The sequence below is a fragment of the Nycticebus coucang genome, chromosome 1 (genome assembly GCF_027406575.1).
Source record: "Nycticebus coucang isolate mNycCou1 chromosome 1, mNycCou1.pri, whole genome shotgun sequence".
NCBI lineage: Eukaryota > Metazoa > Chordata > Mammalia > Primates > Lorisidae > Nycticebus > Nycticebus coucang.
Genome location: NC_069780.1, coordinates 2,481,143 through 2,505,639, shown reverse-complemented (window position 1 = coordinate 2,505,639; position 24,497 = coordinate 2,481,143). Strand labels below are relative to the sequence as shown.

Sequence of the window (24,497 nt, the reverse complement as noted above, 5' to 3'; positions counted from 1 at the left end):
AATGAACTTCAAGGGAAAAGAGCCTACACTTTTCTCTGGTTTTGCGTATCTACTAATTCTATATTATATTGCAATACTCCTTTAAATATCAAGCTTTCTCTGATGAGTTGTAGTATTGAATTTATTTGCAAAAGTTTGCAGAAACTTGATCTTATTTACAAGGATTAAATTGATATAAGATTTTCAAGAAAATTGCTACTTTGCTTATAGGAGAAAAAAATAGAGGCAAAGAATTCTCCTACTTCCCAAATGAGTGCTATCACATACTCATTGAGCAATTTCCCACACAAAGGATCACGGCAGCACTCACATTTTACAGTAAGCTGGAGGACAGATACAGTATTGAAGCTGCCTTATCCTTACGTGCACACCTCTTCAGATCTGATGGACAGGAAGTTCTGGGACTGATTGTAGCTAAGACAGATCTGATCATTACCTTTACAGACTTAGTGCTCCATAATTAAATAACTACAGTTGGCTGGTTTTAACTGCATCATTGCACTTTCTGATCTTTCTGATAATATAAAATATTAGTTTTTTAGAGGTGATGTCCTGGAGGTGACAGGCTCTCATTTTATTTCCATTCAGATTTTAGAGGAGTGATAGATAAAAACTGACATTTTGTTTTGTTATTTAGAGGTGCTAAGTGAATGTACATATTCATAAGGGATATTAACCCACATTAAATATTAACTGCTTTGTGCATGTCCCAGCTTCAACAATATCATGAGTACTTTAGACACACTTTTTATAATATATATTTGTGTATGTGTGTGTGTGTGTGTAAAAATGATGTACACAATATCTGGGTGTTCATGGGCCTCCCTGAAGCACCCCTGTGGGCCTCACCCTCTAAGAGTAAGAGACTTGAGCTGAGTTCAGCAGACACTTGTGAGCTGACATGTCTGTGATTTCCACGGCTTTCCTCCTTCAAATGACAAGAAGATTCTAACTCCGCTTTGCACTTAAACGTGTTAACCACATGCAAAGAAACTCCGCATTCATCACAAATAATTATCACAGCATTCTCTTTGTTATCTTCTGAGTTTCTCAAACTGCTCTTAAGGTCAGGTCCCAGCTCTTTTCTGTTTCAAAGGTGGAGAACCTGAGGGATGAGGCCTTCTGTGCCTTCCACAGTGACCTCATCGTGGGTCTCTCCAGAGAGCTAATCAGTAGACATCCTGATGCTGGCAACACAAACAAGCCAGGAATTAGTCCTGCTAATGCACGTGTGGCCTGGCAGGACACTGTCACGTTCATTCCATAAATTCTAACCCACCTGTCTTCTCCAAGTCCTGTCCCAGCTCCATGCAGGTGCTCTTTCTTCTCAGCTCCTCTGGGATATACTAACTCCAGGGTCAATTAGCACCTGATTCCATATTTACCTTTTCTGTAATAAACAAGCCTCTCCTCATCTCTCCTGTTCTCTAGCTGTTAAATGCAAGTTCATCCTCCAGATAGGTCATACAGCTCAACATTCCCTTAAGACACTATTAGGCAAAATTACAGTCCATATGTATTACTCCTCAAACTACTACAAGAGTAAGTGGAATCTAGAAAAACTATTTTTTAATTCATTTCTTTAATATATTAAAATTGTTCTTGAAATACTTTTTTTTTTTTTTTTGCTAAAGTCATTCCTTGTAGGTTCTTTCCACCAGGTTTCCCAAATTCTGGATTTACCAGGTAAGAAGAGACTATACTTACTGCAAGGTTAACCTACTAATATTTAATATTCCATGTTCTTTAAAAAAAACTAGTATTGCAAAATGACAAACATGCCAAAGTGAGGTGGAAAGTGAAATCTGTACAGAAACAAGCAGAAAGTTTTCAAGTATTCAAAATCCTTGGTTACTTTTTGCCATGACCCTGTGACTGGAAACTAGGACAGCACGTACAAAGTGGTCACCTTGGAAAGCAAAGATACCTCTAAAAATAAAAATCAACATTTCCAGACTCTGCCATAATGTTTTCCTGTTAAACAGAAAGACATCCTTGCTATTCTAACCCCACATGGGGGTTGTGGCAATTAATTATTCAACATTCGAAAAGTGCTTTGGAGATAAGAAGCCAAGTGCTAAAAATCATCATCAGTTTTCGGTCAACCACACTTAAAGTCAACCCACCAGGTTTCTTGCTGGGAACTGAACCATTAGTGTGAGTCCATGTCTCCTTTTCCCATTTCATTTAGATCCTTAGGACAAACACCAACACTCAGATGAAACCTTCCTACCCTCTGATCAGCCTTCCAGCGTCTTGAGGATGAAGAAACAGCCCTTGGTTTTCAGAGAAAATTTAAATTCTAACAATATGGTTTTACTAGACTTTACGGTGCTTTGCACATTAGGCATCCGTCCTTTTCTGCCTTTAAGTTACATAATAAATAATAAATTTACTGCACATTTCATGTGTAAAACTTAGTAACTAAAATCTAGTTTCAAGAACTTCTACTGTACTAGTTACAGTTTAAGCAAATGTTTATATTAGGTATTCCTGATTGATTACATGTATAAATAAATAATCCAAGAATTGATTAATCGTTACCCTCCAAATCAGGGGTGTCCAGCCTGAGGCCTGTAGGCTGCCTGCTGATTTTGTGAGGACATGTTTTGCCTATCTTTGGTGTCAGATATCAGGAAAAGTACATATGGATTTTTTTTTTGTTCACTGGCTTTCTTTAATGTTTGCGTATTTAATGTGTGGCCCAAGACAATTCCTATTCTTCCAATGTACAGCAGAGGGAAAAATACAAAGTTTGGAGACCCTTGCAATCAAAGTAGTAAGCCATTCTGTTAAAAAGTGTTTTAGATTAACAATTCTTCCTTCTTATTTATGATATATTCCAGTTTCCATTTATTCATTTTAAAATTTAAAACAATGTCCCAAGATTGAGAAATACATATTTTTCATCAAAGTATGACTAAAACTCACATAAAACCTCCAGCACGTGTGCTGTACAAGTTCTTTAAAAAGGGGCGCTAAGTGGTCTTCAAATGGGGGACACGGGCAGGACCCTGCGCAAAACAACCATAGTAGTTAAACACACAAGTAGAAACCATTCTCATATGTCCATTTGGGAAACAACAAGTCATTTTATCCAAAACATCATTTTTTACTTCCTATCTCCTACACAGTGAAAGATCATCTACATAATGTCACAGTTTCGTGTTTTTGAGAATTAAAAGCTATACTAGCATAATCTTCTTGGATATGGACTTGTTTCCCATTAAATCAAGCTCAACAGTATTCCTCTAAAAAGAGGGTTTATGTATTTTAATCCCCAAAATGCACATTTTTAAAAGTCATCTTTGCTTTTAGAAAAGGCTTGTTATGCAATGAGGTTTTACCACTCATTGTATTTTTTTGTTTGTTTGTTTTTGAGACACAGTTTCACTTTGTCACCCCTGGCAGAGAGCTGTGGCGTCATAGCTCACAGCAACCTCAAACTCTTGGGCTCAAGTGATCCTCTTGCCTCAGTTTTTTGTTTTTAGTAGAGACAAGGTCTCACTCTTGCTCAGGCTGGTCTTGAACTCATGAGCTCAGGGGTTCCATCTGCCTCAGCCTCACAGAGTGCTGGGATTACAAGCGTGAGCCACCACATTCAGCCCTCACTCATCATACTGAACATCAATATATTTTTACCATTCTATTAGTCTAACTTCAATCTTTTGAAGGTTGAAGGTATAGTCACACCCCCAGTCCCCCGACAAAATGTGAAAGTGAAATCCTGGATGTGTTAGATATTTGTAATCTCAGTAAGAAAAAAAAAACTGCTGGTTTTTGAAAAAATCTTTCCAAGTGTTACATTATTTCCTGCTTCACTCCACAGGTTTTACTGGGGTGCTAACAGTGGGGTTTTCACAGACAGAAGACGGGTGCACACTTTGTTTTACAGACATGTTCTGTGGCATATTCTTAACTACCCTGCTTTAATGTTAAAGTACAATCCCTTAAAAATAGACAATATGATATAGCTGACATATTTGGGGGAAGGGGTGTAAATAAATCATTTCAAAGAAAATATTTTCCACCCCCACACTGCAAGGGTATATACCACGTCCCCTGGTGAGGGGCTCTTTTACAATGAGAACTTTACCCTGGAAGTGAGAACAATGCAATCTAAAAAATTGCACCTCATATTAATTTGAAATAAAATATATATATATATATATTCTACCCATATGAATATGAAAGAGATAAAAATTGTCCAAGAGAATTAGCTATGTCCCCAAGTGAATGAGAAATGAGTTGGCAAAGACTGAGTCACCATGAGAACCTTACTTTGAATCAAAACCAAATTTCTAAAACACTCCAGGTGATCTGCTCTACATTTATGGAATCTAAACACTGAAACACAGCAAAGAGTGACTGTTAAGTGTAAGAAATGAAGTGGTCTGACTGTTAAAGTCATGTTCATTGATTCTATGCCTCGTGTGGATCCGGAAGCAGAGTGAGAAGGGGACAGATGAGGACGCTGACCTGGGCAGGAACCCCTGCCACAACGCGCCTCACGTCAACAGCGCAAATGGACTGACTCCCCTGACTTAGAAGGGGCTTTGTCTAAGTGATCCTGAAGGAAGCAAAGAACTAACACACATACTCCTAAAATGTTCATCCACCATGTACCCAAATCCTTAAAATTCCATCATCAGTAATTATTCCTTTTGCATCTTTCTTCTAGTAAAAATTAAAAATGCAAACATCACTAAAATACATAGTACCTTAAATTATTTCTTACTAAAACACTGGCTGATATTTTCCTCTACAAAGAGAATTAGAAAGAATTAATAATGAAAGCATTAGCTTTCAAATTCACAGCCCATTAGAAAGCCATATGAGACTTTTACACACAGTTGCCCAGGTCTCCCAGCACCATTTACTGAATAGGGATTCTTTCCCCCAGTGAATGTTGTTGTTTGGTTTATCAAAGATCAGGTGGCTGTAAGATTTTAGTTTCATCTCTTGGTTTTCTATTTGGTTCCAGATATCTATCTCTATTTTTGTGCCAATACCATGCTGTTTTGATCACTATGGCCTTGTAGGACAGCCTAAAGTCTGGTAGGCTAATGTCCCCACTCCCACCCCCCAGCCTTGTTTTTATTACTAAGAATTGCCTTAGCTATATGGGATTTTATCTGATTCCATACAAAACAAATAATTATTTTTTCAAAATCTTGAAAGTATGATGTTGGTATGATAACCACGTGTAAAAGACTGAAACTGGACCGGCACCTTTCTCTACTCACTAAAATGATTCAAGATGGATAAAAGATCTAAATCTAAGGCATGAATCAATAAAAATCCTTAAAGAAAGTGTGGAGAAGACACTTGAAGATATCAGCCTGAGGAAAGATTTTATGAAGAAGAGTTCCGTGACAATTGTAACAACAAAAATAAACAAATGGGACTTAATTAATCTGAAAAGCATCGGTACAGCTAAGGTGACAACAACCAAAGCAAATAGACAACTATCAGAATAGGAAAAGATATTTGCATATTATGAATCAGGCAAAGCTTGATAACAAGAATCTACGGAGAACTCAAATTAAGCAATAATGCAGACATACAAAAAAGCCAACAATCCCTTTTATCGATGGGCAAGTGAGATGAATAGAACTGTCTCTAAAGAAGACAGATGAATGGCTAATAAGCATATGAAAAAATGCTCATCATCCCTAATTATCAGAAAAATGCAAATCCAAACCACCCTGAGATATCACCTAACCCCAGGGAGAATGGCCCACATCACAAAGACTCAAAGCTGCAGATGCTGGTGTGGTTGTGGAGAGAAGGGAATACTTTTACACTGCTGGTGGGACTGCAAACTAATACAACCTTTTTTGGAAGGAAGTATGGAGAATCCTAAAAGAACTCAAACTAGACCTCCCATATGATCCTGCAATCCCATTACTGGGCATCTACCCAGAAGAAAAAAAATCATTTTACCGTAAGGACATTTGCACTACACTGTTTGTTGCAGCTCAATTTACAATCGCTGAATTATGGAAACAACCTAAATGCCCACCAATCCAGGAATGGACTAACAAGCTGTGGTATATGTTTACCACAGAATACTATACAACCACTAAAAAAGATGGTGACTTTACATCTTTTGCATGAATTTGGCTGGAGTTGAAATACATTCTTCTTAGTAAAGCATCACAAGAATGGAGAAGCAAGAATCCAGTGTACTGATATGAGGACAGGACGGGGCAGGGGAGAGAGGGAAAGAGGGAGGGGGGTGTGGGGCCACGGTGTGTGACACACCTCTTGGGGGCAGGACACTATTAATAGAGGGACTCCACCCAGCAAATGCAAGCAGTGTAACCAATGATTCCCCAGCAATAAAAAAAAAAAAAGAGGAGAATACAGGAGAATGCCAGGCTGGCGACGCAGTCTCACCACACTGACTTAGCACCTAAGCCACACTGCCTGCACCTCTTTCCTAAGCATCTCACACATACTAACTTACCTGAACCCTTGGAATTAAACAGACAGGTTCAGATGAAGGCCTGGAAGCAGAGTCACCCTAACCACCAGGCACCAAGAACTTGGGTGCTATGCTGTGCAGCTCAGATCTCTCCTTCAGAACTGGGGTGCTGTCCTGGCTGGGGACACTCAGCTCAGTCTGGCTCTGGAAATTACCTTAGCCAAAGAGCGTCTCCAACCCCGGGTCATACCCTGTCCACAGGCAACGTACATCTCCTGCCCAGCTGATGTGAGCTAAAAGGCCTGGGTCCCCCAACAGCTGGGCAGCATGCGGAGTCTGTCTGCCCTGGAGCCAGGTGGCATCAGCGGAAGCCTGTGTTGCAACTTCCCTGCTCTGAAAGCCCTTCCTCTGCCCGGCCCTCTGCTTTCCTCCGCAAGGTGGTGTCCATTAGCACACGCTGTAGCCCAGTCCAGAAACCACTCTGCAGGGCCAAGCTGAAGGCAGTGGGGGAGATGGGATTTCACCCTGGGCGATCTGGCTCGAGAGCCCATGCTCCCACCCAGCACAGGGGAATCCTGGTGGTCCTAGAGAACCAGAAAATGACTTTGGTGGCAGTTTCCCGAGGCCCTGATAGCTTGCAGGTACAAAGTGGTCTAGGTAACAATAACTAGAGTTTGCCAGTTACCTGATCGCTGGATCTTCACAACCTCCCACGGCCCCCAGTCTCTCCTGCGTGTGTCCACCCTGCTCACCACCCCTCCTTCTCTGCTCTCCCTAGGCCTCTGCACTCATGGCCAACAGCAGCTGAGAAGGCCACTGTCCTGCCCAGGAAGTGCATCTTGTGCTAATTCTTTATGTTTCAAAGAAGGTGTCTGAGCCGTGAGTAACAGGGACAGGCGCATAAAAACAGACTCAGTACAAGGCAATGGCTCCGCACACCTCCAGCCTGTCATCATCTCTGAATCACACGGAGAAGACCGACAGAGATGAGCAAAAGGGGAAATTACATTCAACATGGTGCTAAGACAGGACACAAGCACGCACCTCATCAAATCATGTACATCAAAAAACATTTTAAAACGATTTTAGTTATTAAGCTTCAGGTATCAGAAAATTCAGTTGAAGTGAACACTTTATAACCATATCTACTCAAGAGAGTAGATAAACAGACCACTCCTGCCATTTAAGCAGACATGTTCACTACCTGCCAGAATCGGGCTTTTCAAAATACTATTTCTCCTTCCTTGAGTGCACAGCCTCTGCACAGCACTTACTGCCAATGCCTCAAGCTTTTATGTGGTCTCACCACTGCTCCCCAGGCCATCCCTCTGGACACCCCCACCCCAGAACCGAATCCTTCACTTTCTCTACAGGCCTAGGGAGTTTCCCCACCAGCTCAGACTCAAGCAGCCACTAACCTGGGCTGCGGGCTCTGCCTATGGTTTCTGCTGCTCTGAGGACTGTGTTATTCAAGCCCAGGTGCTAGCATCTGTCCATCAGAGAAGCTAAAAGCCGTGGGACATGGCACTTCCCAGCTCTCTGTTTAGTCTGCATACTCAGTATTACACTCAGAGAAATTACCCAACACAACAGTTGTTAAACTAACACAAAATAAAAAATATGCTGCGCTTACTTAGAAAAGCAGTTTCAGATTAGTGAGATTATCCAAAATGAGCCCAGAACCAAAAGGCTTTGTTTCAATTCAGAAATAACACCCAGTTTCATTTTATCAGCAACAAGGTGTGGATCTGATTCAGAGAAATTTTACAAGGAGGTCTAAGTGCTCATTTTACAACCTGAAATATAACAATGCACTTACACTAGAGCTTTCTGGTCAAGGTCAAAATGAGATAAGACTCACGGGGCAGGTGGACTTTGTGGGAATTGTCATGGAGGGTCAGACCCACAATCCTCACACCAACATTCAGTAACATCTGACAGGGACATCAAAGAACAGGAAATTATTCTACAAAATGATAAGTACTTTGGGCAAAGTTCTGTGAGAAGAGAGTAATCGCTCTAGGTAAAGTACTGAGTGAAGGAAGAATAGCCACCTGGAAGAATTACCAGCCATACATCCTGGGTATGTTGGTAATCAAGTCTACCTACCAACATCCCTTCATCTCTTTTAAATTGTTTAAATCCACCCAAAGATTTGCTCTGGATCTTCACCTGTTAAACAAGGCAGTTTCTCTTCTGGGGGTAAAAAGGTGCTCACATCAACTCTCACTACACAAACAAACTTTTTTTAGTTCTGCTAACCCTGCTGCTCAGTTACAGCAGGTGCTCCTAGTTCTGATACTCTTGGTCTCTGGGGAGATGCTTCTGACATTACAGGCTTTGGTAAGGTTTCCAGTTTCCCTTCGTACTTCAGACATCATTGTTCAAGGTCCTAAGATCCAAATAATTTTCTGTCTGTTCTCTTAAAGAAAATCATCCATTCTCAGAGTATGAGCCCATTTCACCAGTCTAGAACTTTCCCAATTATGTGTCTTGAGGTGCAAGGTCAAACCCTTGAGGGAACATTCTAGGTAACACTGCATAAAACTCGGACACAAGGACTAATACAGGCATACACCATCTAAATACAGCCCTATTAAGAAATAACTGAATGCAAATATGTGTTCAAGTACTAAAGAGTAGTGAAACACACTGAAATTATTAAACAGACACGATGAATAAAACACCTTTTCTGGGCTCAGTGCCCATAGCTCAGGAGCTAGGGCACCGGCCACATACACCAGGGCTGGCAGGTTCAAACCCAACCTAGGCCTGCTAAACAACAATGACAACTACAACGAAAAAATAACCAGGTGTTGTGGCAGGCATCTATAGTCCCAGCTACTTGGGAGTCTAAGACAAGAGAATCACTTAAGCCCAAGAGTTTGAGGTTGCTGTGAGCAGTGACACCATAGCACTCTACCAAGGGTGACAAAGTGAGACTCTCTCTCAAAAAAGAAAAATACATTTTCTGGCTGAGCCCTGTGGCTCATGCCTGTAATCCTAGCACTTTGGGAGGCTGAGGTGGGAGGATCATTTCGGGTCAGGAGTTCAAGATTAGCCTAAATAAAGCAAGATACCATCTCTACTAAAAATAGAGAAAGCTAGCTGGGTGTTGTGGCAGGCACCTGTAGTCCCAGATACTTGGGAGGCTGAGGCAAGAGCAGTGGTTCTCAACCTTCCTAATGCTGCAGCCCTTTAATCCAGGTTGAGAACCGCTGGGCAAGAGGATGGCGTAAGCCCAAGAGTTTGAGGTTGCTTTGAGTTAGATCCTATCTCAAAAAAAAAAAAAAAAACTATTATAAAACGTCTCAATATATTATACATTTGCATACATGGTATATCACACGGCAAATTAACACAGAGTTAACACATGAAGGTACATATGTTATGACATTCTCTGGCCTTTCTGCAACATCCAGTATTCTCATGGTGCCTAACACCCATACTTTGAACAAGTTCTACATTCCAAAGACTTCATGGGAACAACATCTGAATTCACAACTGGATTTACAACTTCTAGTTCAATGTAATCAATATGAAAAAATGTTTTGAATGAGGCAGACATAAATTCAGAGAGCTGGGGATGAGTAAGTAAATGAATGGCTCTTCCCCCTGGCCTGCCACATGAGCACATTTCCCAACAAATGACCTGTGTTATATATATAATCAGTGATCAATAAATATTTCTTTAGAGCAGGCATAAAAGTTATAATTCTGGGCGGCACCAGTGGCTCAATGGGTAGGGCGCCGGCCCCACATACAAGGGTGGCAGGTTCAAACCCGGCCCCAGTCAAACTGCAACAAAAAATAGCCGGGCGTTGTGGTGGGCGCCTGTAATCCCAGCTACTTGGGAGGCTGAGGCAAGAGAATCACCTAAGCCTGGGAGTTGGGGGTTGCTGTGAGCTGTGTGATGCCACGGCACTCTACCGAGGGTGATAAAATGAGACTCTATCTCTACCAAAAAAAAAGTTAGAAGTCCTTTTTTTTATTGTTTGGGATTCATTGAGGATACAAAGAATCAGGTTACATTGATTGCATTTGTTAGGTAAAGTCCCTCTTACAACTGCATCCTGCCCCAAAGAGGTGTGCCATACACCGTGACTCCCCACCCCTTTCCGCCTTCCCTGTCTTTTTAGATAGATATCTTTTTAGGGATTATAAAAGTGGTGCTCACTGGGGAAGGGCATGAAAGAGCTCTCTACACTGTATTTTTGCAACTTCCTGTGAGCCTATAATTATTTCAAAATAAAAAGTGTTTAAGTGTTAACAATTCATTTTCAATCTCAAAGAGTAAGTGAACTTACATCTATTTTGATGAACAGATAAAATAACAGTTGTCTCAAAATAGGCTAAGTAATTTTTCCAAGGAACTACAACATATCATAAACCCTAATAAAAAACATTCATCCCGAAAGCTACTGGATTCCAAACTCCATTACAACAAATTTCACAAGAAATGTTACTGGGATCTGATCAAACTAAAAAGCTTCTGCACAGCCAAGAACACAGTAAGTAAAGCAAGCAAACAGCCCTCAGAATGGGAGAGGATATTTGCAGGTTATGTTTCTGACAAAGGTTTAATAACCAGAATCCACAGAGAACTCAAACTTATTAATAAGAAAAGAATAAGCAATCCCATTTCATTGTGGGCAAGGGACTTGAACAGAAGCTTCTCTGAAGAAGATAGGTGCATGGCCTACAGACACATGAAAAAATGCTCATCATCTTTAATCAGCTGAGAAATGCAAATCAAAACCACTTTGAGATATCATCTAACTTCAGTAAGAGTGGCTCACATAACAAAATCCTAAAACTACAGATGCTGGTGTGAATGTAGAGAAAAGGGAACACTTCTGAACTACTGGTGGGAATGCAAGCTAATACGTTCCTTTTGGAAAGAAGTTTGGAGAACACTCAGGGATCTAAAATTAGACCTGCCATTCAATCCTGTAATTCATCTATTAGGTGTATATCCAAAAGACCAAAAATCACTTTACAACAAAGATATCTGCACCAGTTTGTTCACTGCAGCTCAATTCATAATGGCCACGTTATGGAAGTTGCCCAAGTGCCCATCGACCCATGAATGGATTAATAAATTGTGATATATGTGTACCATGGAATATTATGTAGCCTTAAAAAAAGATGGAGACTTTAACTCTTTTACGTTTACATGGATGGTGCTGGAACATATCCTACTTAGTAAAGTATCTCAAGAATGGAAGAAAAAAAAGCCCAAGTGCCCATCAATCCATGAATGGATTAATAAATTGTGGTATTATGTACACCATGGAATATTATGCAGCCTTAAAGAAAGATGGAGACCTTACCTCTTTCATGTTTACATGGATGGAGCTGGAACATATTCTTCTTAGTAAAGTATCTCAAGAATGGAAGAAAAAGTATCCAATGTACTCAGCCCTACTAGGAAACTAATTTATGGCTTTCATATGAAAGCTATAACCCAGTTAATAACCTAAGAATATGAGGAAGGGGGAGAGGGAGGGGGGAGAGGGAGGAGAGGGGAGGGGAGTATGGGGAGAGGGAGGGTGATTAGTGCGAGGTGCACCTTACAAGGGTACATGTGAAATTTACTAAATGTAGAATGTAAATGTCTTAACACAATAACTAAGAAAATGCCAGGAAGGCTATGTTAACCAGTGTGATGAAAATATGTCAAATGATCTATAAAACCAGTGTATGGTGCCCTGTGATTGCATTAATGTACACAGCTATGATTTAATAATAAAAAAAAAAGAATGGAAGAAAAAGTATTCAATGAATAAAAAAGTATCCAAATTATGAAACCAATTTACAATTACTCACACTTTCATATAAAAGATAAATCACAACTATAACTGAAGATGAAGGAGGGAAGAGGAGGGGGGAGGGAGGGGAGGGGGGAGGTTGGATGGAGGGAGGGTAAATGGTGGGACACACCTATGGTGCATATTGCAAGGGTACATGTCTAATCCATTCAGTATAGAGTATAAATGTCCAAACACATAATTAAGTAAACGAGGTGAAGGATCTATTAACTAGTTTGATGTAAGCATTCCTAATTGTACATAAGATCAGCACATTGTACCCCACCCCCAAAGAAAGCCCTAGCAACAGTGATTGGGTGTAGTCCTGGAGGTGTCTCTCCAGAAGAAACACGGTGTAGGTGACGTCGGCTAAGATGACTGGGCATCTCTAACTGGTCTGTCCAGATGTTTCAAGTCACTAAGCATCACTCCGCTGAACAAGTATTTTCTGCTAGTGGATGTGCTGGCCAGTGCAAGGACCACAAAGGTGTCCTGGCGGGGCCTTGGGAGGGACGTCAGGAGGGACACGCGAACACACACAGGATGCATCACGGAGCTGCCAACAGGCAGGTGATGGATTAAAGCGCAGAATTCACTGCCTTAAGTTTAGCAGTGAAGACAGGTGAGTGCTTGAACTATATTTTCTTCTAAATTTTTTTTTTTTGAGACGAAGTCTCACTACGCTACCCTGGGTTGAGTGCTGTGGTGTCACAGCTCACAGCAACCTCAAACTCTTGGGCTAAAGTGATTCTCTTGTCTCAGCCTCCCAACTAGCTGGGACTACAGGCACCCGCCATAACTCCTAGCTATTTTTTGTTGTTGTTCTTGTTGTTGTAGTTGTCATTGCTGTTTAGCTGGCCCAGGCAGGGTTCAAACCCACCAGCCCCAGTGCATGTGGCTGGAGCCCTAACTACTGAGCTATGGGCGCCGAGCCTCTTCTAATGTTTTTGGATGGGTATTTTTGTTTCATTTCTTAATGTATTTTTCAAAAGAAATTTTCTGATCTCATTTACTTAAATCTTTTGAGATATTTCCTACTCACCTTCTTTTGTTTTCCTGGCAAAGAAGCTCAGCTTGTGAAAGTACAGGCGTCGAGCTGCGCATCTGCTCACTCAGCTGCTGTTCAGCAGTGCTCCTGGGTGACTGCCCAGTACCTTGAGCAGGCTCCCTCCCACCAGGCCCTGTGCTCTGCTCACACCTGAGTGCTCATTCCACATTCCTGGGATACAGTCTCTGGAGCCGGTGGGAGGAAGGATCTGTGAGGCGCTCAGCTGTGCTGTGCTGCCCAGCTGCAGTTGGACCATGGGGGTGCCCAGGGCCACCTGTCTACACTCGAGTTCCAGGATGACTCCCAAATGACGGTCCCCCGACACCTCACTCAGAATAAACGTATTTCACCAAATGTCACTTCCAGGACTTCACATATCACCCTTCTGGGGTAGAAAGTGTAAAAACCTGGTTATTATTAAAGACAATAGGAGTGCCCCAACCAGGCCATACAGGACAGATCTCCACACTGAAGAGCACAAGGAATCAAAGAGCCTGTCCCATGTCCTTCGGATATCGTGTCATCATCCTGGTTTTTAAGCAATTATCCCAGCTGGGTAGGGTGGCTCAGGAGGCCACGGTAGGCAGGTTGCTTGAGCTCAGGAGTTCAAGACCAGCCTGAGCAAGAGTGAGACTCTATCTATACTAAAAATAGAAAAACTAGCCCAGCATTGTGGCAGGTGCCTGTAGTCTCAGCTACTTAGGAGGCTGAAGCAGGAGGATCACTTGAGCCCAGGAGTTTGAGGATGCTGTGAGCTAGGCTGATGTGATTGCATTAATGTACACAGCTATGATTTCATAATAAATAAAAAAAAAGAATGGAAGAAAAAGTATCCAATGAATGTCTAATCTATCCCAAGTGACAGAATGAGACAAAAAAAAAAAAAACTCCCTAAATCTATAGTCCCATTTATTAAAAAAAAAAAAAAAGAAGAAGAAGAAGAAGTCCAATGTGCTAAGCGGACACAGAAGGGAGGCCCCTTGCTCCCCACTCCACACAACAGCCGGCCAGTCACACCCGGGGCCTTTGCTTTAAGAAGAACTTACAATCTAAAGGAACCCAGGACACATGAGATTTTCTGAAATTCACTGTTTGTAAGACAAGTAGTTTAACCAGGCTCACCAAATTACTCCTCGTATTTTTCATAGCATTATATAGATAACAGAAAACAAAAGCTGTCTACTAAAGTGATGACAGAAAACCGACAAAGACCACCACAAGCTCTTCAAAAAAAAAATAAAAGAAAGAAAGAAAAGAAAACTCAAGTACAAGAAAAAAAAAAAAAGAGTCATTAGTCTTTGTAAAAAAAAATCTCATTAGATTTCCATATAAAATTTTCAGTTCCTTCTGCTCCAAGCCTGACTTTTCAAAGAGATATCTACCTTTGGTTATAGAAACATCATGTAATTCCCCAAAACAAAAATCATATGAATTTAATTCTATTTGACTTTAAAATAAAAATAATGTACCTCTGAACCATTTTTTAAATAAAGAAAAAAGAGTCACTAACTCAAGCCAAAGGCTGAGACTGGAACTTCTGGAGGGCTGAAGGTTGCTCTACACACACATCTGTGAGGTGTGCGTCCCCTGACGTCACGACAGACCCCTCCCCACACTGAGCTGAAAGGCTCTGCACAGAGCTTCCCTGTCAGCTCCTGCTCATCCTTAAGCATTCAATTTTGCATGAAACATGGTTTCCAAGGTAGCAGCACTGGAGAACCCACTACAATATTTTAAATTTGGGAATCTGTTGGCCAGGATTCCAATTACAGAAGTTAAAAATATTCATTGTATAAGCTTTTGGGGATCACCCATGGTGTGAAGGGCAGTGTAATCATTTTCAAGGGTTCTCCAGGTCCTGTGTGTGTTACTTGGGGCCATGAATTTAATATGAACTATACAGTGAAATGTGTGATCTCAAACTGCTAGCTATTAGCCACAATTTTATAGTATGAGAGCTGCTAAACCCTGTTCCCAGCTCAGTTTTGGCAATAAATATTAGAAGTCCTAGAGAAAAACACGTAACCACAGTTTGAGTCACTCAGAGTAACAGCTTTAACATCTTTCTTAGATGCTTAAATGTGTTGTTCATTCATTCAGCTAACGAACATTTATTAATATGCCAGAAACTGTTCTCAGGGCTGGCACAGCTCACCGTAAGGAATGCTGTAGAATGTGGCAGCAATAATAATAACTAACATATGTATGGCCATTTAGTCCTGAACACAGTTTCACAAAGATCACCTCATCTGCCCCTGGTAAATCCACTGTGGATTAAATTTTATAATCATTCCAATAATGAATAAAAGAGACATGGCTGATTTTTTAAATTCTCCAAATCAAACAGCTAGTAGGAGAGGTGGTGTCCAACTCCTATCCTAAAAGTCCAAATCTCCACTGGTCACTGGGCATTGTGATGTTATAAGTGGCTCCACGTTGATGTAAGGCACTGGGGGTGAGTTCTGCGTGCTTTTGGTGCTGTAGTAAGAGTTTTTGTTTCAGTTTGGTTTTTTTGGTATTTAAGGACAAGGTTTCACAGATCCAGACTATGATGTTTACACGTTTGAAATGCTTCTAATCTTTTTCTTATTTGTACAAGTGTATGGGGCACATGAGAAATCTTCTAACATGCACAGTGATCAAATCGGTGTCTAATCTCTTTACTCACCAACTTTATTTGTTGTATGGGCATATTGGTGAATGAGTTTTCTAAACAAATGAGAGAATTTGACTCCTTAGGTTTTGAAGTCTTTGTTACTTGGGATAACAACAAATATTTGACAAAAACTTCATCAGCAAAAACTATGAACAAGTACTTTACAAAAAAAGCATAGCCAATAATATTATAGGGCAGATAAGGTGCTCCAGGAAATGCAAATTAGAACCACAATGTGATACAACTATACCTCCGTCATCATGTCTAAAATACAAAGGACAAAAAAAAAAAAAAAAGAAAAAAAGAAAGAAAGAAATAAAATACAAAGGACAGGTAAGATCAGCTTTTTTTTTTTTTTTTTGTAGAGACAGAGTTTCACTTTATCACCCTCAGTAGAGTGCCAGGGCATCACACAGCTCACAGCAACCTCCAACTCTTGGGCTTAAGCAATTCTCTTGCCTCAGCCTCCCGAGTAGCTGGGACTACAGGCGCCTGCCACAACGCCCGGCTATGTTTTTGCTGCAGTTTGGCAGGGGCCGGGTTTGAACCCACCACCCTCTGTATATGGGGCCGATGCCCTACCAACTGAGCAACAGGTGCCACCCAAGATCAGCTTTTTAAGGATGTGAAGTAGGTGCCACTCTTACACAATGCTGAACTAGTACCAGTTTTGAAGGATGGCACCGTCTACTAACACTGGTCCAGCAACTCAGATCCTGACACACATAACCAAAACTTCCACATTCACCAAAGGCATATATATATTCATAATAGCCAAAAACTGGAAACAATCCAACTAAAATGAATAAATCAAGAATGAAACAGATAAATACACCGTGGTATTCTCATAAAGTGGAGCACCATAGACAGATGAGAATAGACTGTTGCTTCCTACAAAAGAAGAAAGAACTTGCAAACGTAACGTTGAGCAGAAGTCAGACACAGGACACATGCCATGTGACTGATGGCAGAAAGTCCCACTGTAGGTGAAAGTCACCCGCAATCTCAGAAGTCAGGAGAGAGAAGAGCTTGGGGCACAATCACCTGCAGAGGAGGCTTCTGGGTGCTGGTGATGACCTACTTCTGGCCCAGTGCTGACTGCTCCAATGTGCTCCCCTAAATAAATCTCTGAGCTGTTTGCTGATGGTTTAATGACATGCACAACCTTCTGAACACGTGCTGTGTTTTGACAAAAACTTGATAGGAAGATGGGAGGAGGAAGAGAAGCAGGGAGGAAAAACCAGAGGGAGGGAAAGAGGGAGGGGTACGGTGGAATGGTGCTAGCGCCCCACCCCTGCATGGCCCTCAGCTGCTGTGCCTGCTTCAGCTCTCACCTCTGTGTGCGTGTGGCACTTTGCCTCCTCCATTGCCACTAAGCTGTCCTCATGCACTTTTCAGTGTTTTCCATGAAATTGGCCAGTAACAGCTCATATCTATCTTCTACGTTGTACTTTAGAACAGGAATTATGTTTATTAAGAGCAAAACGACTCTGAGGGCTCACCTGTGAGCAGAGAGAATTCTTCTGAATGTATGTGTTTTTTACCCCCTATTTTGCCTGCTTGGAGGCCTTTTTTTTTTTTTTTTTTTTTTTTTGAGACAATCTCACTACGTCGCCCTGGGTAGAGTGCTGTGGCATCACAGCTCACAGCAACCTCAAACTCCTGGGCTTAAGCGATTCTCTTGTCTCAGCCTCTCAAGTAGCTGGAACTACAGGCACCTGACACAAGACCCTGCTATTTTTTGGTTGTAGTTGTCATTGTTGTTTGGCAGGCCCGGGCTGGATTTGAACCTGCCAGCTCTGGTGTATGTGGCTGGCACCCTCGCCACTGAGCTACAGGCGCCAAGCCAGCTCAGAGGCTTTTTGCTGGGGAATATTCCAACTGTGGGAATCCCACACAGTTGAGGTTGTTACTAGATCCTACCAGTGGATACTAAACCCCCCAGGCCAGAGCTGGAACTAACTAACGTGAACATCCAAACCCCACAAGTTTACTTATTTGCAAATAGTATAAAATACAATATTAATCAGCAAATATACTAACAAAAAAAGAAAAGAAATGGCCAATTTCTCTCTGAACACGTTATGTACGGCTTTTCTAACTGTGCCACTCTAAGAACATTTTATCAATTTTAATTACAATATATTCCCTCTCCTTCTGTATTTTTATTCATTTTTATTTTTAAAATCTCCCCAAAAGTATACTAGGAGCTTTTTACACAATTATCCACAAGGTAAAAAAAGTCCTGAAATACCAGTTGAAGGCTGGTGAGAATTCGGTCACTGGATCACCAGTGCCACAGCAGTGCCACAGCGGGACCCTGCACACTGGCCAGGTGAGGGGCATGCTTATAACTAGGATGCAAACTGTACAAAAGCAATTCATGTAACCAAAGCATTTTTATTTCCGTAATATTCTGCAATAACAAAGAAGAGGGAGGGAGGGAAGGAGGGCAGGAATTTCCTTTAACATTCTTCTTTCACGTAACTTCTGTTTTCATTCTACATGAAAAACAGAAGTTAGTTCTCGGGATGAGAGGTAACGTTGGTACCTTCAACCTGAAGATTATTCCCTAGTGGAATGCCCGGCATTGCAGAAATGCAATAAATCTGAAGTGAGTGGGTACTGACACTGAGCAATTACCAACAGCGGACAGAAACCATCGCTTTAAAACAGGATAAACTCTCATCTGCTTCTGAGGTGACAAACCAGCATTCATGCATTTGTTGACAGTCATTCAACAAACATGTATCACTAGTCCAAAGTTAAAACGTTCATTCATATCTCCACTAATAATTTCCCATTAAGTTTAAGAAAGTATCAAAAGTTCTGACTTAGTTTCTTCATCTTCTCCATAAGCATCACAATCTCTCATATCTATTTATTTTACAGTAAAGAACAAGACAATCTTTTGGTTTACACAAACAACTACAGAGGACGTAGTTTTTCCATTATTATTTCCACTACCATCTTTTTCAAATACACATACATACTCTTCAATTTACAATGAAATTATTTCCCAATAAATCTATTGTAGGTCAAAAATATCAGAAGTCAAAATGCATTTAATACACCTAACCTACTGGACATCACAGCTTAGCCTCACCTAACTTAAACATGCACAGAAGACGTACTTTAGCCTGCAGTTGGGCAAAATCACATAACACAATGCCCATTCTAGAATAAAATGTTGAACCTCTTACACAACTTATTGAAGTGCACTGAAGGTACACACAAGAATGGCTGTATGAGCACTCAGAACACAATGCCTCCTGAATGCAAACCATGCTCGCAACAGGCTGAAGTCGACAGACCGCTAATGTAAATGACTGCAAGTCGGGACCATCTATACATAATTCAGAGGCAAATAAGACATTCTCGCTAACAAATAAAATTATGAACAGTATGGATAAGATTGGGAAAGAAAGTTTTTATCTCTTGTCTGCCTCACTGCTATTCTACCTGCCTCAGCCTCCCACATAGCTGGGACCAGGACCGCAATGCCCAACTGACCTTGCCCTATTGTTGATGCCTTGTTTTAAATGCTACCGCACTACTTACGAGACTTCGGAAATTCAGTAACAGTCATCAATACAAAATCATTGTAATGGCAGTAAATATGGATTAAGATAAAATAAAATCAGCCAGGCCCACACCTATAATCCCAGCATTCTGGGAGGCCAAGGTGGAAGGATCACTTGAGCTCAGGAGTTAAAGACCAGCCTGAGCAGAAGCCAGACCCTGTCTCTACTAAAAATAGAAAAACTAGCCAGGCATGGTGGGGGTGCCAATAGTCCCAGCTACGCAGGAGGCTGAGGCAGGAAGATTGTTTGAGCCCAAGAGTTTAGGTTGTTGTGAAGTATGATGACACCATGGCACTCTACCCAGGGCAACAGAGTAAAACTCGATCTCAAGAAAAAAAAAAAAAAAAAAAAGTCAGCCACTTCTACAAATGATAAGCAGTGTGCGCATGTGCGTATATAAATGTAAGCATGCGGGACTGAGTGAAATGAAACCCACCCCCACTGCAGGGCAAATAACGGAGGCCACGCGCTAGGGAGGGTATAAATATTGTCTTCATGTTAGAATAAGTGTATTTCCCACATTGTGACCCACACATATCAAGTCTTTAAATACTAGGAGGAAGGCAAATGTATTTAAAATTCAACTTAGCCCTGACCTTATAGGAAAGAAATATTATTCTTCCCCCTCTCTAAAAGTCCTACAGTATTCAAAAGCAGTAAGGTGTAGCTTTGTCATGTCTTACTGACTTTCTGGGTATTCCTCTACTAGTTTGTTAAATGACTCCATAAAAACTCATGTATTTGATAAATCCCAGGTTGCTCTCAGAATCAGCATAGCTGAAATATTCATTCTGCTTATAGCTTCTTTTGTCCCATTAAATCATGTAGCCTGATTCCTCCCATTTAGAAATCAAGGGAAAGCTACTTAGAAACTTTGTCATCTGACTTTTCCCAATCTGCTCTCTCTACTCCTGTCAGAGATTTCAATCACATTATCTTAAATGAAAACAAAGAAATCCAAGACACAAGCCAATGATGTGTCTGACTGCGCACAAGCACAGCCATTCTTCCAGGCCCGGTGCTTAAAACAGAAGTCCTGGTGGACTGCAGTGCCCTCCGAGACAGGCAGCAAACCCTGCTTATCTGCATGTTTTACAGGCTGCCCTGTCTCATCTTCTTTAGTGTTGTGCTTTCCTTTAAGAGGCAAGCTACGGCCAGCTATCTCTCTCATCACCAGAACAAAGGATCAGAACCTCAAAATCGTACTTGCCAGAGCTCAGTGAAAAATGAGATTGGCACCAGGGCGTGCTGGAAGTCGTCCCAAAGGTTATTCAATTTTTATCACATTATTCCTCTAAATACAATGGCCTGTGTTCCTTTTGCACAATATTTTTGTAAATCCAAAATGTCTCCTAATCATTTAAAAGACTGACATAATGCAACTAACATTCAAACATTTAAAGTTATTCAGTGTTCACTGAATGAAGAGGAGTCATACATCACTACAGCCGAGAGCATTCTGGCAATCTCACGGGCTAAGGTGCCTCACATACGTTTGTCTGCAGAAATGACCCCAAAACAACATGACGCCAGAAAGTTCACTTTGAGGAACACTCAAATATAAAATGTCCGGAGTTTTTTAGTCTCCCTTTTCTCACCTTGCCCGGAACTATCAAAAGTACCCCATCTCTCCCCTCTCAGCCCTCTCCTGTAAACCGGGCCCAACAGCTGACAGGGCAGGGAGAGGCTTCCTGACTCTATGCACCTGAGCATTTGTGTCATCTTACCTGACAGATGTGGACAAATCTAAAACAAATCATCCTATTTCAAAATTTAATATAGAGACAGAATCCTAGCACCACCTTTAACTTTAAAATGAAAGCAAAAGTTTTTCCTCAGTTATGAAAGATCAAGACAAATAAAACAGGCACCTTTGAATGGACTCATCCTAATAACTTCAACTAAGTACTGCGATGAGCGGAAAATCATCTAAACGCTAACATCAGGGATGAGGAGGAGAGTTCAAGACACCATGTTGGCCTTAGGGAGCTACTGAGTATGTCCTGGAAGCCCTGGACAATGTGTTCACGTAAGAGAAGCCCTAATGAGCAGTGGACACTCATTATTCAAGTAACATTCCAACTCCAAGTCCCACAGACCAGGAGGAGGATGAACAGGACACAGTGCAGTCTCTTGGGAAAGGGCCAGGGTCTGCGCCACCACCCGCGCCACGCGCCCTCCCCAGGGGCGCCTTCCCCGGCACCGGGAGAGGCAGGACAGGAGACCAAGCCACCAGGACAGGAGCCTGGCAAAGTCGCCAAGGGCAGTCATGCCGAGAAAGGCCTAGAAAGGGGCGGGGGGTGGGGGGACACAGAAGTTTTACAAGAACCCGAGAAAATGTTCAACAACGGTGGGACAGGGGTAGACCCGCTTCCTTCTCCGTCTGTCCCCGGGAAGCGCCAGCTCCTCCTTTGCTCTTTAACAACTCTTTCCTGCGTGGCTCTGCTGCAGTTTGCTGATGCAGTCCCCAACTCATGCCTGCCTTTGGTGACTTATTAATGGACTGGCAAAGGCTGACGAAAATGCACTTAAGAGAAAAGAAATTGCCTCTCCGTGCCAAGACGCACAGGCTGCCCAGCACCCGGGGAAGGGCTCCGCGTCGCCGGCCAGGAGAGGCTCCAGGCCCGCCTCGCCCCTTCCCGCCGTGGGCGCCGCTCTCGGGGCGGCCGGACTCGCCAGCCGTCGGGGTGCGGGGCTGTGAGCGCCTGTGCCGAGCGCGCGGTGACGCAGGGGCCGCGCCTCGTGGCACCGAGAGGACACCGAGTCCCTCGCTGACCGGTGTGGATGTGTATCCCTCCCGAGCGGTTGCCGGCCGCACGCACCACCGGGGTCACGGGAACACGCGTGTCACTGCGCCCAACTCAGCCGGCCGCGGACCCCGCCGCACAGTCCGGACAGCGACCCCCAGGTACGCGCGGGGGCTGCGCGGCTGGGGGAGCAGGACCACTCACCCCCACCCCCACTCCGTCCTATGGGGAAAGTGATTTCCTGCCGAGGAAGCGTCCAGGAGCCGCCGCGCCCAGCCCGGGATGCCGCCCGCGCCCTCCGCCGACCCTCTCCGCACGCCCGGGCTCACCTCCTGGGATCCGGCTTCCGTCGCTCCTCCAGTTTGGTGGTGGAGTGCGGGGCCGCAGCCATCGCTACTGCTGCCTTCGCTGTCGCCACAGCCGCCACCGCCAGCGAGGCGCTGCCCTGCTCGTGGCCGGGGCCGGAGTAGCGGGGCGGCGGGATCCCCTCGGGCGCGGGCGCGGGTCGCGGGGCGCCGCGGGGCCGAGCAGCGGGAAGTTGGAGCGGAGCGCTCAGCGAGCCGGACACGGCCCCCCGAGCCCGGGCAGTCCCAACTCCGCGCCGGGCGGGCCGGGCCGCGGGACGGGGAGCGCAGGGACGCAGGGAGGGTCCCGGAGCGGGCGGGACGGAGCCACCCGGGCGCGGGGACGCGGAAGGCGGCGCGGGAGGACGGCTACGCGGCCCGTGGGGCGCCGAGCGAGCGAGTGTGAGCGCACGGACGCCGGCTCTGCTGCGCCTCCCGCAGGTCCTGCATGTCTATGGGGACCGCCGTCGTCCCTGCCGCTGACCACTGTGCGGCGCGGCGCGCCGGGAGCCCCTCAGGAGCGAGCCGGGACGCGGGGCTCGGGGACGGCAGCCGCGGCGCGGGCGGAGTGGCGAGCGCCAGGCGCGATCCATATTTAAAGCCGCCCGCGGCCTCGGCCGGCCCCCTGCCCTGCCCCGCCCAGCCCCGGCCGCGCTCGGCGTCACGCCCGGGCAGCCGCGGCCTCGGGGAGGGGCCTGGGGCCGCGCCGCCTCCGCCTCCCAGGCCCCTCCCGGGCACCTCCCGCGTCCTGAGCCGGCCGCCGGGTCTGGCGTTCTGTCCGGTTCGCAACAGCCCCACTGGGAACAGCTTGAGCTCCGTGCAGACCCGAAGTTGCGCGCCTGTCGCGGGCCGGGTCTCTCCCGACGCTGCTCCCTCGGACTTGGGCCGCGCAGGTGGCGCGCTGCGGGCTCTGACCGAGGCCCCGGGCTCCTCCGAGGGACGGCAGGGGAGGGCGCGGCTCACAGCCCCGGCCGCTCCCTGCTCCCTGGGCAGTTAGGGACACACCCTCAGCCGTGTTAAGGGGGCTTCGTGGATGTACAAAGTGATGGTTGTATTTACTCTGTTCCTAGCTCTAATTAATGAGATTTAAGCACCCTTTGCCAAGCAAATAATAGTAGCCTATCAGTGGCCCAGCACAGCACCGTCACAGCCCGGTAAGCGAGCCGGGAGTTGGGGAGAGTCACACGGACGCCCGCCGTGTACTGTTCTCTGCTCTGCGAGAGCTCAGCCGCGGGTCGTGCCGTGGAAGCGTATGTACGGTTTCTAGTAACACATGTAATACACAGTACAGAGTGTCGCTATACGAGAGAAAATGGGAAATTGTAGCTAAATGTGCCTTTCTTTACAAAATATTCTCTACATGTTGACCATCTCTTTGTAAACCTTTATAATGAGTGTTTTGTAAAGAAAAGTACGTTTAACTACAGTTTCCTATCTTCCCTATGCTTGCGACTGGAGGGGCAACTTGAGGGCGCCCTGTGCACCTGCGGAAGTTAGGGCCAACTGCGCTGCAGTTTCCCACACTGCCCAACTGGTCCTAACTCTTAGTCTTTCTTCAACACAGAGGTATCTAATGAGACGTCCGCGGAAAAAAAAAACTGGAGGCAGGGAGGTAATAATTTGTGGACAGAGGCTTTTCTTTCCAGTATTCAAAGCTAGGGAGAGACCCAAAGTGTTGCCCCAGTGCTTGGGAAACCAGTGTAAAGTTTGTATCTTTTTAAAAGCTTGTGTGTTTATAATCCTTAGCCTATCCTCAGAAGGCACTAGGAACTAGCCCAGGCTGTATGATGTCTGAATTTAAAATGCACTGATGTCACGTGTCTGGCCTTGTCACATGTGGCTCACATGTATGTCACACATTCAACTAACCCACTGCAG

General features: G+C 44.0%; 1 protein-coding gene across 2 annotated transcripts in view; it reads right to left on the bottom strand.

Moving 5' to 3' along the window:
• Positions 1-23,170, bottom strand: part of SLC4A4 (solute carrier family 4 member 4) — a 394,952-nt gene extending 371,782 nt beyond the window's left edge. For both annotated transcript variants that reach the window (XM_053566691.1, XM_053565978.1), the window contains exon 1: positions 22,605-23,170. In XM_053566691.1, coding sequence (XP_053422666.1) covers positions 22,605-22,666 — 62 coding nt within the window. In that variant the 5' untranslated portion in view covers positions 22,667-23,170. The remainder of the gene's footprint in view (positions 1-22,604) is intronic.
• Between the last annotated feature and the right edge of the window lie 1,327 nt (positions 23,171-24,497).